This window comes from Hyperolius riggenbachi, chromosome 12 (assembly GCF_040937935.1).
Source record: "Hyperolius riggenbachi isolate aHypRig1 chromosome 12, aHypRig1.pri, whole genome shotgun sequence".
Classification (NCBI taxonomy): domain Eukaryota; kingdom Metazoa; phylum Chordata; class Amphibia; order Anura; family Hyperoliidae; genus Hyperolius; species Hyperolius riggenbachi.
In genome coordinates this window covers 5,145,747-5,158,824 of record NC_090657.1, presented here as the reverse complement: position 1 = coordinate 5,158,824, position 13,078 = coordinate 5,145,747, and the positions used below count along the sequence as shown (strand labels likewise).

General features: G+C 43.9%; 2 protein-coding genes across 2 annotated transcripts in view; both read left to right on the top strand.

The window, feature by feature from the left end:
* The window catches only part of FOXJ1 (forkhead box J1), a 27,703-nt gene extending 15,828 nt beyond the window's left edge, over nt 1-11,875 (top strand). Inside the window, exon 3 of the mRNA XM_068264112.1 lies at nt 9,209-11,875. Within this exon, the coding sequence (XP_068120213.1) occupies nt 9,209-10,015 (807 nt within the window). The 3' untranslated portion in view covers nt 10,016-11,875. The remainder of the gene's footprint in view (nt 1-9,208) is intronic.
* Nucleotides 11,485-13,078, top strand: LOC137540891 (uncharacterized). Its single transcript, XM_068262077.1, has 2 exons — nt 11,485-11,542; nt 11,928-13,078. Exons 1-2 carry the CDS (start codon nt 11,485-11,487, stop codon nt 13,076-13,078), a joined length of 1,209 nt encoding a protein of 402 aa, XP_068118178.1.

The following is a 13,078-nucleotide window of genomic DNA, read 5'->3' as shown; positions in this document are numbered from 1 at the left end:
GGCTCCAGCCTCAGGGCACAGTGTAGGAGGGAGCACAGGGCTGGGCTGAGGCAGAGGTGAGAGAGGCTCCAGCCTCAGGGCGCAGTGTAGGAGGGGGCACAGGGCAGGGCAGAGGCGAGAGAGGCTCCAGCCTCAGGGCGCAGTGTAGGAGGGGGCACAGGGCAGGGCAGAGGCGAGAGAGGCTCCAGCCTCAGGGCACAGTGTAGAAGGGGGCTGCCAAGACTATCAGCACCTGAAATAGTGCATGTGGCTGAGTAGTGATAATCAGGTGATTTCCTTATCACCTTTGGGAAATATTTCTGCATCTTTTCAGCATGAAATGACTGTGGCTGCATTATCCACAAACATGTCAGTGATTGTTCTGTATCTGCGGTTGTAAAGCAACAAGACATGCTGCTGGCATTGCTTAGCTCCTCTTCCCATCCCCTGTGTATAATTACTGTCAGCTTCTGTGACTATGGAGTTACTATATTGTGCAGCCAGCATCCCAAAGCATCAATTGCCACATTAACCCCTGCAATACTGCGGATATACAGTTGTGTAACTATCCGGGAACAAATGACCGCTCAAGATAATGGTGGTGGGTCAGTGGAGGTCTTTATGCAGGTCACTAACTACACTGCCATATATCAGTGTACTATTATACTGGGAGTGTCAGACCCCTTCCCACCCTCTCTTCTGTAGACTCTGTGTGGCCCTGACACCCCATTGTCTGCTAGTAATGGATGGGCTTATAGGGAGGGACCAGACCAGACTGGTTTATAGGGGAAATCATGTACAGTCAGCAAGGAGGGGGGATTCCTGATACAAGAGGCAAACAAGCAGCCCTTTCTGTCAGCTACTTTACACTGCTTTATGTGATACTGATCTATCTATCTATCTATCTATCTATCTATCTATCTATCTATCTATCTGTCTGTCTGTCTATGTCTGTGTATCTATCTATCTATCTATCTATCTATCTATCTATCTATCTATCTATCTATCTATCTATTTATATATCTGGCTATCTATCTATCTATCTATCTATCTATCTATCTATCTATCTATCTATCTATCTATCTATCTATCTATCTATCTATCTATCTATCTATCTATTTATATATCTGGCTATCTATCTATCTATCTATCTATCTATCTATCTATCTATCTATCTATCTATCTATCTGTCTGTCTGTCTGTCTGTCTGTCTGTCTGTCTGTCTGTCTGTCTGTCTGTCTGTCTGTCTATGTATCTGTCTGTCTGTCTGTCTGTCTGTGTATCAATCTATCTATCTATCTATCTATCTATCTATCTATCTATCTATCTATCTATCTATCTATCTATCTATCTATCTATCTATCTATCTGGCTATCTATTTATCTGTCTGTCTGTCTACAGTGATGTGAAAAACTATTTGCCCCTTTCCTGATTTCTTATTCTTTTGCATGTTTGTCACACTTAAATGTTTCTGCTCATCAAAAACCGTTAACTGTTAGTCAAAGATCACATAATTGAACACAAAATGCAGTTTTAAATGATGGTTTTTATTATTTAGTGAGAAACAAAACTCCAAACCTACATGGAGCTGTGTGAAAAAGTAATTGCCCCCCTTGTTAAAAAATAACTTAACTGTGGTTTATCACACCTGAGTTCAATTTCTGTAGTCACCCCCAGGCCTGATTACTGCCACACCTGTTTCAATCAAGAAATCACTTAAATAGGAGCTATCTGACACAGAGAAGTAGACCAAAAGCACCTCAAAAGCTAGACATCATGCCAAGATCCAAAGAAATTCAGGAACAAATGAGAACAAAAGTACTGTAACTGAGATCTATCAGTCTGGTAAAGGTTATAAAGCCATTTCTAAAGCTTTGGGACTCCAACGAACCACAGTGAGAGCCATTATCCACAAATGGCAAAAACATGGAACAGTGATGAACCTTCCCAGGAGTGGCCAGCCGACCAAAATTACCCCAAGAGCGCAGAGAAAACTCATCCGAGAGGCCACAAAAGACCCCAGGACATCATCTAAAGAACTGCAGGCCTCACTTGCCTCAATTAAGGTCAGTGTTCAAGACTCCACCATAAGAAAGAGACTGGGCAAAAATGGCCTGCATGGCAGATATCCAAGGCGCAAACCACTTTTAAGCAAAAAGAAAATTAAGGCTCGTCTCAATTTTGCTAAAAAAAATCTCAATGATTGCCAAGACTTTTGGGAAAATACCTTGTGGACCGACGAGACAAAAGTTGATTTTTTTGGAAGGTGCGTGTCCCGTTACATCTGGCGTAGAAGTAACACAGCATTTCAGCAAAAGAACATCATACCAACAGTAAAATATGGTGGTGGTAGTGTGATGGTCACACACCAGCGAATCCACCTCTGAATGGCTGAAGAAAAACAAAATGAAGACTTTGGAGTGGCCTAGTCAAAGTCCTGACCTGAATCCTATTGAGATGTTGTGGCATGACCTTAAAAAGGCGGTTCAAGCTAGAAAACCCTCAAATAAAGCTGAATTACAACAATTCTGCAAAGATAAGTGGGCCAAAATTCCTCCAGAGCGCTGTAAAAGACTTGTTGCAAGTTATCGCAAACGCTTGATTGCAGTTATTGCTGCTAAGGGTGGCCCAACCAGTTATTAGGTTCAGGGGGCAATTTCTTTTTCACACAGGGCCATGTAGGTTTGGAGTTTTTTTTCTCACTAAATAATAAAAACCATCATTTAAAACTGCATTTTGTGTTCAATTATGTTATCTTTGACTAATAGTTAACGGTTTTTGATAAGCAGAAACATTTAAGTTTGACAAACATGCAAAAGAATAAGAAATCAGGAAGGGGGCAAATAGTTTTTCACACCACTGTGTCTGTCTGTCTGTCTGTCTGTCTGTCTGATAGATCTATCTATCTATCTATCTATCTATCTATCTATCTATCTATCTATCTATCTATCTATCTATCTACCTACCTATATACCTGGCTATCTATTTATCTGTCTGTCTGTCTGTCTGTCTGTCTGCCTATCTATCTATTTGGCTATCTATCTGTCTGTCTGTCTATCTATTATCTGTCTGTCTGTCTATCTATCTATCTATCTATCTATCTATCTATCTATCTATCTATCTATCTATCTATCTCTCTAGTTACCTGTACAATGTAATTAGTAAGTGAGTGCATGGGGAGGGTTTTACCTAGAAAAAGTAAGGAGTTTTGAATCAGGATGATAACATTTATTGGCTAACTTAGAAGAAGAGAAGTTATGTTAGGTACACACGATACCATTTTCTGTTAGATTTATCTGCCAGATCGATTTTTTCCAACATGTCCGATCTTAATTTTGATTGATTTTCTGATCAATTTTCTGATGGCTTTCCATAGTAGTGAACGGAAATCAATAGGAAAATTGATCGAAATTAAGAACGGACATGTTGGAAAAAATCGATCTGGCAGATAAATCTAACAGAATATTGTATCGTGTGTATCTAGCATAAGCTTTCGGCTATGAAGCCTTCATCAGACTGATTCCTGTATGCTGGGCATACACTGGACATTAAAGAATACCTTGGTCTTGATGCAAATTTAAAAACGTGCAGTAGTGAGGTAGTGCGCCTGCTCAGAGCGCTCGCAGCCGCGGGCACGCAATCAAAGGAGGCGTGTCACCGTACAGCGCCTGCTCAGAGCGCTCCTATCCGCGGGCATGCAATCAAAGGAGGCGTGTCACCATACAGCGCCTGCTCAAAGCGCTCCCATACGCGGTAACGCAATCAAAGGACGCGTGTCGCCGGATAGCGCCTGCTTAAAGCGCTCCCATCCGCAGGCACGCAATCAAAGGACGCTTGAGCGCTCCCATACGCGGGCATGCAATCAAAGGAGGCGTGTCGCCAGATAGCGCCTGCTTAGAGCACTCCCATCTGCGGGCACGCAATCAAAGGACGCTCAGAGCGCTCCCATCCGCGGGCACGCAATCAAAGGACGCTCAGAGCGCTCCCATCCGCGGGCACGCAATCAAAGGACACTCAGAGCGCTCCCATCCGCGGGCATGCAATCAAAGGAGGCGTGTCGCCAGATAGCGCCTGCTCAGAGCACTCCCATCTGCGGGCATGCAATCAAAGGACGCTCAGAGCGCTCCCATCCGCGGGCACGCAATCAAAGGACGCTCAGAGCGCTCCCATCCGCGGGCACGCAATCAAAGGACGCGTGTCTCCGGATAGCGCCTGCTCAGAGCACTCCCATCTGCGGGCATGCAATCAAAGGACGCTCAGAGCACTCCCATCCGCGGGCACGCAATCAAAGGACGCGTGTCTCTGGATAGCGCCTGCTCAGAGCACTCCCATCTGCGGGCATGCAATCAAAGGAGGCGTGTTGCCGGACAGCACCTGTGCAGTCTTCTCCAACCCTTTCGACCAGGAAGTATCTTCAGAGGGTCGGTGTATTATAACAGAGGGAGAGGAGAGCGGAGGGAGCAGTGGGCATGAGGAGAGCCCACCACACATGCCTGCTCCCCCTATTTATAAATTTGCATGAAGAATAAGGTATCCTTGAAATCAGAGATAGATTGTTCTGCAACCATGCAGAAATGTCATTGGATGCCTTAATTATAACATTATGCCGGAAACAGCCTTTCTTTTACTGATGACCAATACGGTACAACACTCTACTGCTTCTACCAGAAAAAGTCTCTAGTAGAGAATTACAGCAACTCCCCCTACAAGTCTGTAACTTTTACTGGTTTAATGAAAGATTGGTGGTGGGAGGTGGAATCCCAGGAACACAGGTGGTGGACGCCGACTACTGAGGCCAGAATGATAAATATGTTTAACAGGCCCAGCAATAAGCATCCAGCGTCCCAGAAGGAAAGGGGCTGAATAGACAGGGGAGGGGGGGGCCGCATAGTTTGCTCTCCCCCTTGTTAAATTTCATTAAACAGTAAATAGCGGATCAGGAAGATCCGGCTTCCCTGTGGCTTGGAGAAAAAAAAGAGGGGGTAGAAAAAAAAACCTATTTCTATTTTTGGCCGACTTGTAAAGTATTTCAAAGCTAGTAGTCGCTCTCTGTAGTAAGGAAAGGGTCAACTAAGGTTGTCTCCGTCAGGATGTTGTTGGTACCCCTCCAAACACTCCCCCCCCCCCCACTGGCCCTTTATTTACACCCTTCTTTTTTATCTCATTCCCGTAAGGTGGAGCTGAACAGGGTCAGTGGCCTCATCTCTGCCAAAGAGAATTGTAGATGGGCTGCTTTGCATTTTTATTGGGCTTTGCAGTCCCATAATCCACACTGGGCAATATCCTGCGGCAGAATTAGTGGTGGTTTTCATGGCATGGTTTCAGAAATAGGGTGAAGAATAAATAACGTAAACACTCAACCTGATAATGCAGCTCAGATCTCGGCTTTATTCCATCGGCTAAAGTGTAGGAAGAGTGGCCTTTTTGTGTGAAACGCACAGGGAAATACACTTCAAGCAGGTTATTCTGGTGCTTGGCGGCAGGCGCCTGATCTGGGAGGGGCTATAGCACTAATATTATAGGGCAGTTTCCCACGACCACCGGGTCCCAAATTACTTCTCTATCCGAGTTGCTTAGAGGCGGAGTGGTATTTAACGCCACCGGGAATTTGAGCGGCAGCGGGGTGAGTGTCATTCATCTCATCCTGCGCCCATCTGGCCGGCGGTGTTACAATATGTATGCAGTGAGCTATGCAGAGAGAGCATAATACTATCTCGGAAAATAATCCCTGAATATTAAAATGTTCCAGCGAGAGAATAGTTAAGAGACACCACCCAATCAAAACATCCAATCAAAACTGTAAACTCCGCCCCAATCAAAACTGTAAGCTGATACACCAAGCAAGACACCTCTGATATGGATAGATGAGGGTGGAAAATCCTATCCACATTTTGCAATAAATCTAGTTCAGGTTTGCAGGATCATACTGACTGGATCTACATGGAGATGTCTGGAAATGTCTTAGAAAATCCGTCCCATGATGACACAAGTGGGGTCCTACATCTGATGATCAGGCTGAGGCATTCCGTTGTTTATTCTGTCTTGAGGCATCCTTAAAGAGGAACTCCAGTGAAAATAATTTAATAAAAAAAGTGCTTCATTTTTACAATAATTATGTATAAATGATTTAGTCAGTGTTTGCTCATTGTAAAATCTTTCCTCTCCCAGATTCACATTCTGACATGTATTACATGGTGACATTGTTACTGTGGGCAAGTTATGTAGCTGTTTCTAGCTGCTCTGGCTGTTACAGACAGCTTTAAACAGCCATTTCCTGTCTGTGAACATTGTTACATTGTGGCAGTTTGCCCAGAGTACCGCGGTATTCAGACCCTCTTGTGGGAGGGGTTTCAGCACAAAATTAGTCACACAGCGCCCCCTGATGGTCTGTTTGTGAAAATCATTGTATTTCTCATGTAAAAGGGGGTATCAGCTACTGATTGGGTTAAAGTTCAATTCTTGGTTGGAGTTTCTCTTTAACAGTGGTAACTGTATTTTGACAATATCCACCGGTAGTTTATGGTTTTCTAGACTTCCTATATATTGATATCAATAATGGTACAGAGAACCTGTCATGTCATACAACATTATTGTCACGTAAAAGCACCACATTCTTGAAACAATCTTATAGGTGCACTTGATACAACGCAGGGGCTTAGCAATAGGAGGTGCAGAGGTTGCGACTGCATCAGGGCCCCAAAGGGCCCTCCCATAACTACAGTATTAGCTCTCTATTGGTCCTGTGCTGGTAATAATCACTTCTATAGATACTTTGAATAGTGGTAATCATTAACAAACTGTTCCCCACCCCCTTCTTGCACCTCTGTGTCAGTGTCTGTAGTTGCCATGGTTTTGGTGCGCCATATCAATTGTTATGTATAGAGTGCTTGGGGGGGGGGGGGGGCATGTAAAACTTGCATCGGGGCCCACAGCTCCTTAGCTATGCCACTGATTACAACGGGTCAATGCATTACCAACGTAGAGTTAAGCACCCCTCTGTTACAGCTCTAAATATCACCCAGTCACTGGTAAAGTTATTTGACAATAAAATGAACATTTAAAAAAAGTAATAGTGGAGGGTTGTACCCATCTTCTACCCATCTACAGAGAGCGACTTTTAATCCTGAGTGGGGTCAGGTTAATCTCCCCACCCGCCTATACTGTGGTTGCCTAATGGTAACCCTGGTTTGTGAGTATTAAATAGTTATATTACTCATTATTAAGTTTCATCCATACAATATCACACTATTGGGCTCTAAGTGTCTCCCCTCCCTTTATTTAAAAAAGTAGGCAAGCACCAAAGTCTTGCAAACAAACACCAGTCACCTGGTCCACCAGCCCTCGCAAAGCAGGATCTCAGAAGTTACCGAGCAGATGAACAGTAACAGCCAACAATATTGTTGTGTATCAGTCCAGCCAATCAGGCCGCGCTATTACTAGCAGGGAAAGCAATAAAACATAATGGAAACATAGCAGGCCATCATGGCAGAGTATCAAAAAACTTTATTAAGCCACGCAATTACAAGTAAAACCTACCCCTACGAAGGGTGAAGTGTGTGATAGTTTAGATCGGGCTCCTGGGCGGGGGACGTGGCCACTAGCATTCCGCAACAGCTAAGTCTATCCTGGGGGGTCCGTCTACAAGCTCCACTGCTGCTTTCTCTGGCCCATCTTCCATCTCAGATTACTAAAACAACCATAAAATGCAGCCATAGCTACTAACTTGTCTAGGTCCTCATTTCATCTCCATCCAACTCTGCTCATGAGTCAATATTTAGGCCCCACAAAGTGCCTGTACCTTAGTAGTATTGATAATTTGTGCCTGTACCTTAGTAGCATTGATAATTTGTGCCTGTACCTTAGTAGCATTGATAATTTGTGCCTGTACCTTAGTAGCATTGATAATCTGTGCCTGTACCTTAGTAGCATTGATAATTTGTGCCTGTACCTTAGTAGCATTGATAATGTGTGCCTGTACCTTAGTAGCATTGATAATTTCTGCCTGTACCTTAGTAGCATTGTTGATTTGTGCCTGTACCTTAGTAGCATTGATAATTTCTGCCTGTACCTTAGTAGCATTGATAATTTCTGCCTGTACCTTAGTAGCATTGATAATTTGTGCCTGTACCTTAGTAGCATTGATAATTTGTGCCTGTACCTTAGTAGCATTGATAATGTGTGCCTGTACCTTAGTAGCATTGATAATTTCTGCCTGTACCTTAGTAGTATTGTTGATTTGTGCCTGTACCTTAGTAGCATTGATAATTTGTGCCTGTACCTTAGTAGCATGGATAATTTCTGCCTGTACCTTAGTAGCATTGATAATCTGTGCCTGTACCTTAGTAGCATTGATAATTTGTGCCTGTACCTTAGTAGCATTGATAATTTGTGCCTGTACCTTAGTAGCATTGATAATCTGTGCCTGTACCTTAGTAGCATTGATAATGTGTGCCTGTACCTTAGTAGCATTGATAATTTCTGCCTGTACCTTAGTAGCATTGATAATTTCTGCCTGTACCTTAGTAGCATTGATAATCTGTGCCTGTACCTTAGTAGCATTGATAATCTGTGCCTGTACCTTAGTAGCATTGATAATTTGTGCCTGTACCTTAGTAGCATTGATAATGTGTGCCTGTACCTTAGTAGCATTGATAATTTCTGCCTGTACCTTAGTAGCATTGATAATCTGTGCCTGTACCTTAGTAGCATTGATAATTTGTGCCTGTACCTTAGTAGCATTGTTGATTTGTGCCTGTACCTTAGTAGCATTGATAATTTCTGCCTGTACCTTAGTAGCATTGATAATTTCTGCCTGTACCTTAGTAGCATTGATAATTTCTGCCTGTACCTTAGTAGCATGGATAATTTGTGCCTGTACCTTAGTAGCATTGATAATTTGTGCCTGTACCTTAGTAGCATGGATAATTTGTGCCTGTACCTTAGTAGCATTGATAATTTCTGCCTGTACCTTAGTAGTATTGTGGATTTGTGCCTGTACCTTAGTAGCATTGATAATTTCTGCCTGTACCTTAGTAGCATTGATAATTTGTGCCTGTACCTTAGTAGCATTGATAATTTGTGCCTGTACCTTAGTAGTATTGTTGATTTGTGCCTGTACCTTAGTAGCATTGTTGATTTGGTTAGCGTTTTGACATGGCAGGACTCCGTGAAAACATACACACATATTTGTAATTGGTGCTGACGTGTCTCCATTTTGATTGTTTTGCAGAACTCCATAAGACACAATCTGTCACTAAATAAATGCTTCATCAAAGTCCCCCGAGAGAAGGACGAGCCAGGCAAAGGGGGATTCTGGAAGATTGACCCACAGTACGCTGACCGACTCATGAACGGTGCCATCAAAAAGCGACGCCTGCCACCTGTTACCATCCACCCGGCCTTCGCTGGTGCACATTCTTCCACTTTATCTGACAACAATATAGCCTCTGCTTGGCCATTAAGTGTTAACTCAGAATCACATCAACTACTGAAGGAGTTTGAGGAAGCCACTGGGGAACAAAGCTGGAATTTGGCCAGTGTCTGGAATGTCACAGATGGCAAAGGTCACAAACGCAAACAGCCATTGCCTAAAAGGATGTTTAAGGCTCCCCGCCTGTCCAGCTCCCCATTACTATCACAGGATGAACAGGCAGAGCTGGGATCACTGAAAGGCGACTTTGACTGGGAAGTCATCTTTGATTCCAACATGAGTGAGGCCAACTTTTCTGCCTTTGAGGACCTTGAAGTCACACCTCCGTTAAGTCCAGTCACCAGCTCAGTTGACCTCACAGTCCATGGGAAACATATTGATTGTCCTCAGCAGTGGTACCCTATGGGGCACGAACAACAAGCAGCAGTTCCAAACAGTTTGGATTTTGATGAAACCTTCTTAGCCACATCCTTCCTCCAGCATCCGTGGGATGAAAGTAGAAACGACTATCTATCTAATTCTGCCAGCCTAGACCAACTGTTTGATCTTACTGAGGAAATGCCTCCAGGACTCAATGACTGGGCCTCCATGGGCTCCTATTTATAACCACTGTGCCATCTAGAACTTTCATAAAGACATTTCCATACTAATTCATAAATTCTATATATATAAATATACATATAAATGCATTTCTATCTATCTTTAGAGGACTATTCAAAAGAGTACAAAAAAAAAACAAAAAAACTTTCAAATAAACTTTAACCCAAGAAACAGAAAGTTTAAACTGAAGTTTACAAGGCTGGTAAAGGGGATACTATGCCTGCAGTATATAATAATATTGTGCCAGTGAGCGATCACCCAAAAGACGGCATGAACTCTGGACGTCATAATGCCACTTTTCCCTGAGAAAAGAACAGTACTTAAAAAAAGACAAATTGCTACTTATTTTTCTACGATGTAAAGCAAAAAAGTGTGCTGAACTGTATTTTTGTTTGTTCTTACACCCGTGGTCCTGCATGGAGAGTCTCAGTAAGATATGTGATATCATATAAGATGATTTATGAGCAGCTCTGACAAACACTGGACCAATCAGAAGCACAGAAAGGCAGGGGGTGTGGTTTATAGCAACAGATTAGTTCTCAGGTGCGGTTTCCATAAAGCGTCACCTGACCAGTTGCTATGGACAACAGACCTACCGTATTTTTCCTGCTCCGGTTTTTAGAATCCAGTGAAATATGTGCAATTCTTGCTCTTGTACTGATATTTGTACTATATTCCTAATCTCTGGCAATATGGGCATTGTGTGCCTCTGGCAGAAGTAAGGGCTATTCTTGATTTCATTTTCAATGTATATTTTGTACTTTATTATTCCTTTTGCCTTTTAATAGTTTTTTTTTAAATTTTTAGATCTCATTTGAAAAAACAAAAAACAAACACTTTACATTCATCATTTTGCATGGCGCATTTGCAGAACTTTTTTTAAGCTATAAAAAGTGATTTGATGGGAAAAAAACACTCAATCTTCTGGTAACAGTGGGATAAAATAGCTGTAATATGAAGGAGTGCTGCTAGCATTTGTTAATAGAATGGTAGGAAGGCGGGAATCCTCTGCAAGGGCGGAGCAGGGCGTTTCGGCGCTTGCTGCGAAGCCACATAGTGCAGAAGCTTGGCATGGCTCTAGCAGTAATCGGCATGGGGGGATTCGAGGATCCGGCGATTGTTGCGAGACCACATAGTGCAGAAGCTTGGCATGGCTCTAGCAGTAATCGGCATGGGGGGATTCGAGGATCCGGCGCTTGCTGCGAAGCCACATAGTGCAGAAGCTTGGCATGGCTATAGCAGTAATCGGCATAGGGGGATTCGAGGATCCGGCGCTTGCTGCGAAGCCACATAGTGCAGAAGCTTGGCATGGCTCTAGCAGTAATCGGCCTGGGGGGATTCGAGGATCCGGCGCTTGCTGGACCCCGAATTACTTCTCCCACTGAGTTGCAACCACTGGGAGGGGGAATAGTATTTAACGCCCCCCTCCCCTAAATTTGTTTGGCAGCAGGGTGAGCCTTTATTCGGATCAATCTATGCCGAAAAGCCCTGAGCGCCAGAACGCCATGTACGCATTTCAGAAAGGTTACCAAGGTCAGTTTTATATACTGTATATGTAAAGCCTTTGCTGCCATAATGCTTTTTTCTCCTGTTCTCCATGTATGAGTAATCAGATGGCCTTGTTTGGGTTCTCTTACCCAGAAGAAGAACAAATACAAGTGTATGCTGTACGAATAGCAGCAGAATTGGCATTGGGGAACAATAGGTTTATGACTGTTTACCGCCTGTTTGAATGCTTAAGCATTGTTATGCAATTTGAGCTGGGGTGGGAATCGGGGCTTAATGCTGGGATGGTGGGAATACATGAAGAACAAAAGTACACTTGTTTGGATGTTGACGACGGTGCGCTGAGTCTCTTGTGTACAAATAAATACTTTTCCTGAAAAATAATTCAGCCAACTCCTGGTGTTTTTATTAGTTACTAGACCACCTCCATTCACCTCCATTCACCTCCATTCACCTCCATCCACCTCCATTCACCTCCATTCACCTCCATTCACCTCCATCCACCTCCATTCACCTCCATTCACCTCCATTCACCTCCATCCACCTCCATTCACCTCCATTCACCTCCATTCACCTCCATTCACCTCCATTCACCTCCATCCACCTCCATTCACCTCCATTCACCTCCATTCACCTCCATTCACCTCCATCCACCTCCATTCACCTCCATTCACCTCCATTCACCTCCATTCACCTCCATTCACCTCCATTCACCTCCATTCACCTCCATCCACCTCCATCCACCTCCATTCACCTCCATTCACCTCCATTCACCTCCATTCACCTCCATTCACCTCCATCCACCTCCATTCACCTCCATTCACCTCCATTCACCTCCATCCACCTCCATCCACCTCCATTCACCTCCATTCACCTCCATTCACCTCCATTCACCTCCATCCACCTCCATTCACCTCCATCCACCTCCATTCACCTCCATTCACCTCCATCCACCTCCATTCACCTCCATTCACCTCCATCCACCTCCATTCACCTCCATTCACCTCCATTCACCTCCATTCACCTCCATCCACCTCCATCCACCTCCATTCACCTCCATTCACCTCCATTCACCTCCATTCACCTCCATCCACCTCCATTCACCTCCATTCACCTCCATTCACCTCCATTCACCTCCATTCACCTCCATCCACCTCCATCCACCTCCATTCACCTCCATTCACCTCCATTCACCTCCATCCACCTCCATTCACCTCCATTCACCTCCATTCACCTCCATCCACCTCCATTCACCTCCATTCACCTCCATCCACCTCCATTCACCTCCATCCACCTCCATTCACCTCAATTCACCTCCATTCACCTCCATCCACCTCCATTCACCTCCATTTACCTCCATTCACCTCCATTCACCTCTATTCACCTCCATTCACCTCCATCCACCTCCATTCACCTCCATTCACCTCCATTCACCTCCATTCACCTCCATTCACCTCCATTACCTCCATTCACCTCCATTCACCTCCATTCACCTCCATTCAAATATGCATTGTAGTAAAAGGGAACCTGAACCAAGTAAAATTATTTATAATCAACAAATGA

Coding starts and splice junctions, on each gene's coding strand:
- LOC137540891 (XM_068262077.1), top strand. CDS start 11,485: ATGCCGAAAAGCCCTGAGCGCCAGAACGCCATGTACGCATTTCAGAAA. Junction 11,543..11,927: donor ATTTCAGAAAGGTTACCAAG/GTCAGTTTTATA, acceptor TGTTTTTATTAG/TTACTAGACCACCTCCATTC.